The sequence below is a fragment of the Hippopotamus amphibius genome, chromosome 7, assembly GCF_030028045.1.
Source record: "Hippopotamus amphibius kiboko isolate mHipAmp2 chromosome 7, mHipAmp2.hap2, whole genome shotgun sequence".
NCBI lineage: Eukaryota > Metazoa > Chordata > Mammalia > Artiodactyla > Hippopotamidae > Hippopotamus > Hippopotamus amphibius.
Window position 1 is genome coordinate 85,670,404 of NC_080192.1, and position 3,492 is coordinate 85,673,895.

Below are 3,492 nucleotides of genomic sequence, written 5' to 3' on the forward strand. Positions count from 1 at the left end.
TGACTAGTGATGTTGAGCATCTTTTCATGTGTTTGTTAGCCTTCTGTATGTCTTCTTTGGAGAAATATCTATTTAGGTCTTCTGCCCATTTGTGGATTGCGTTATTTGCTTTCTTGGTATTAAGTTGCATGAGCTGCTTATATATTTTGGAGATGAATCCTTTGTCCGTTGCTTCGTTGGCAAGTATTTTCTCCCATTCTGAGGGTTGTCTTCTTGTCTTGTTTAAGGATTCTTTCGCTGTGCAAAAGCTTTTAAGTTTCATTAGGTCCCATTTGTTTATTCTTGATTTTATTTCCATTATTCTAGGAGGTGGGTCAAAAAGGATCTTGCTTTGATGGATGTCATAGAGGGTTCTGCCTATGTTTTCCTCTAGGAGTTTTATAGTGTCTGGCCTTACATGTAGGTCTTTAATCCATTTTGAGATTATTTTTGTGTACGATGTTAGGAAGTGTTCTAATTGCATTCTTTTACATGTTGCTGTCCAATTTTCCCAGCACCACTTATTGAAGAGGCTGTCTTTTTTCCTTTGTATATTCGTGCCTCCTCTGTCAAAGATAAGCTGTCCATATGTGCTTGGGTTTATCTCTGAGTTCTCTATTCTGTTCCATTGATCTTCCTTTCTATTTTTGTGTCAGTACCACACCGTCTTGATCACTGTGGCCTTATAGTATAGTTTGAAGTCAGGAAGCCTAATTCCACCAACTCCATCTTTCCTTCTCAAGATTGCTTTGGTTATTCGGGGTCTTTTGCGTTTCCATACAAATTGTAAGATTTTTCTAGTTCTGTGGAAAATTGCCGTTGGTAATTTGATCGGGATTGCATTGAATCTGTAAATTGCTCTGGGTAAGATAGTCATTTTCACAATATTGATTCTTCCAATCCAAGAACATGGTATGTCCCTCCATCTGTTTGTATCGTCTTTGATTTCTTTCATCAGTGTCTTATAGTTTTCTGCATGCAGGTCTTTTGCCTCCTTAGGCAGGTTTATTCCTAGGTATTTTATTCTTTTTGTTGCAATGGTAAATGGAAGAGTTTCCTTAATTTCTCTTTCTGTTCTTTCATTGTTACTGTATAGGAATGCAAGAGATTTCTGCACATTAATTTTGTATCCTGCTACTTTACTAAATTCATCAGTTAGTGCTAGCAGTTTTCTGGTAGAGTCTTTAGGGTTTTCTCTGTATAATATCATGTCATCTGCAAAGAGTGACAATTTTACTTCTTCTTTTCCAATCTGGATTCCTTTTATTTCATTTTCTTCCCTGATTGCTGTGGCTAACACTTCCAAAACTATGTTGAATAATAATGGTGAGAGTGGGCACCCCTGTCTTGTTCCTGACCTTAGAGGGAATGCTTTCAGTTTTTCACCATTTAGGATGATGTTGGCTCTTGGTTTGTCATATATGGCTTTTATTATGTTGAGGTAATTTCCTTCTGTGCCCATTTTCTGGAGAGTTTTTATCATAAATGGATGTTGAATTTTGTCAAAAGCTTTTTCTGCATCTATTGAGATTATCTTATGGTTTTTATCTTTCAATTTGTTAATATGGTGTATCACATTGATTGATTTACATATATTGAAGAATCCTTGCATTCCAGGGATAAACCCCACTTGATCATGCTGTATGATCTTTTAAATGTGCTGTTGGATTCTGTTAGCTAGTATTTTTTGTGTGTGTGTGTGTGTTGTTATTTTTTTTTAATATATAGAAACCACATCACTTCATTTGTTACAGTGAATAATGAGAGGCAGTAATTCAAGAGGGCCCCAGGAAGCTTTTTCATTGAAAAAATAACAGAAAGGATAAGCACCTTCACCACCCAAGCCTTTGGTTAACTTTTTTCTTTTGATCTCTGATCTCCCACCCACATCATTATGCCGCTTCCAGAATGGAACTCTGCCTTCAAATCTTCTACTAGTTGGAAGGCTGGTCTATCAGCCTGTCTCAGTAACAGAATGGAGGTCCCCAACTCATCTGAGGAACCTTGACAAGTCTTCTTTGATTTCAGCCTCATCCCAAGGTCCATGAATGTTTTCTTTAAAAAGCTGCAGGCGAATGAGGTAGAAAGGGCAGAGAAATAAGATGGAAACCAGCAGAAGGGCAAAGAGTATGGTTCCCACAAAACTAATGGACAGCAGGCCCCCCAAGGCTGAAAATGAAAACAGCAGTGTCACTCCCACATAGCTGCGGGGAGTACACGCCTTCAGTTTCTTCTGTAACACGGGCCACAGGGCAAAAATCTGGATGGCAAATGTCACCATGATGAAGGCATGTAGGGACCAGGGCAGGCGTGAGGCAAGACAGATGGAAGCAAAGATGGCCATGTTCAAGGACAGTGTGCTGGATACAATGGCAGCATTGGCACCATAGTCAAAGAAGATGAGGTGGCCTAACAGCATGAAGACCGACATGGCATAGATGGTGTCAGTGCTGACAGACTCTGTCAGGGTCTTCAGCACTGGCGAGAAGCCATACGTGAAAGTAATGAAGACTAGGGCACTCTTCAAGTCAGCCCACCGGGTCCGCCCACTCTTCTTCCGTCCTTCACCTCCATCAATGAGATCAAACAAAACATAGCCAATCAGTGAAGAAGCCAGGCCGGTCCCAAAAAGCCAATGGGGGGCCAGAAGACCCTCATCCATATACCACCAGATAACCACAAAAACACAGACACTGCACAGCTGCTGTATCACCACACTGGACTCAAATACCACAGCCCAATACCGGTATTTCCGGGCATAGATGTTTTTGCGGAGCTCTTCCAGGAACCTCCGATCCACGTAGTTATCAGGAAAGGGCTGTCGCTCATACAGGATCTTCTGCCACCTGGCCTCTTTGGTGTTAGTTACAGGCTGGTCACACATTATCCTTTTGCTCAAACGCAGGCCAGTTCAATCTCCCTTGTAGAAGTCCATGTGGTTCTGGTTCTTTATAAAGTTTTGAAATAAGACCTTTCTGGAAATTCCATGCTGAATTGTGGTTGATATTGTGCCAGGCTTCCCTTGCTTTCAAAGGCAGCAACCCAGGCTAGGCCTACAGGAGATGAGTTTGTTCTCTGAGGCAGGACAATACAGCCAAGTTCCTGCCCGCGAGTTCCTAGGGGTGTGCGGCCGGGGGAAGGCGACCACCCGCCTCCTTCCCCATCCGGGGCCTGTTAGCTAGTATTTTGTTGAGGATTTTCACATCTATATTCATCAGCGATATTGGCCTGTAATTTTCTTTTTTTGTGATATCTTTGCCTGGTTTTGGTATCAGGGTGATGGTGACCTCGTAGAATGAGTTTGGGAGTGTTCCTCCTTCTGCTATAATTTGGAAGAGTTTGAGAAGGATAGGTGTTAGCGTTTCTCTAAATGTTTGATAGAATTCACCTGTGAATCCATCTGGCCCTGGGCTTTTGTTTGTTGGGAGATTTTTAATCACAGTTTCAATTTCCGTACTTTGGTTTTTTTCTTAACAGTTTTATTGAGGTATAATTGACATACAATAGACTGCT

The 3,492-nt window shown here is 41.4% G+C and overlaps 1 protein-coding gene across 1 annotated transcript; it reads right to left on the reverse strand.

The window, feature by feature from the left end:
- Window positions 1-1,679: 1,679 nt before the first annotated feature.
- On the reverse strand, window positions 1,680-3,144 carry LOC130857162 (phosphatidylinositol N-acetylglucosaminyltransferase subunit C-like). The gene has a single exon (XM_057742549.1). It carries the CDS (start codon window positions 2,861-2,863, stop codon window positions 1,970-1,972), a length of 894 nt encoding a protein of 297 aa, XP_057598532.1. The 5' UTR covers window positions 2,864-3,144; the 3' UTR covers window positions 1,680-1,969.
- Between the last annotated feature and the right edge of the window lie 348 nt (window positions 3,145-3,492).

Excerpts from the sequence above, each read along its gene's own strand:
- LOC130857162 (XM_057742549.1), bottom strand. The coding sequence starts at position 2,863 with ATGTGTGACCAGCCTGTAACTAACACCAAAGAGGCCAGGTGGCAGAAG.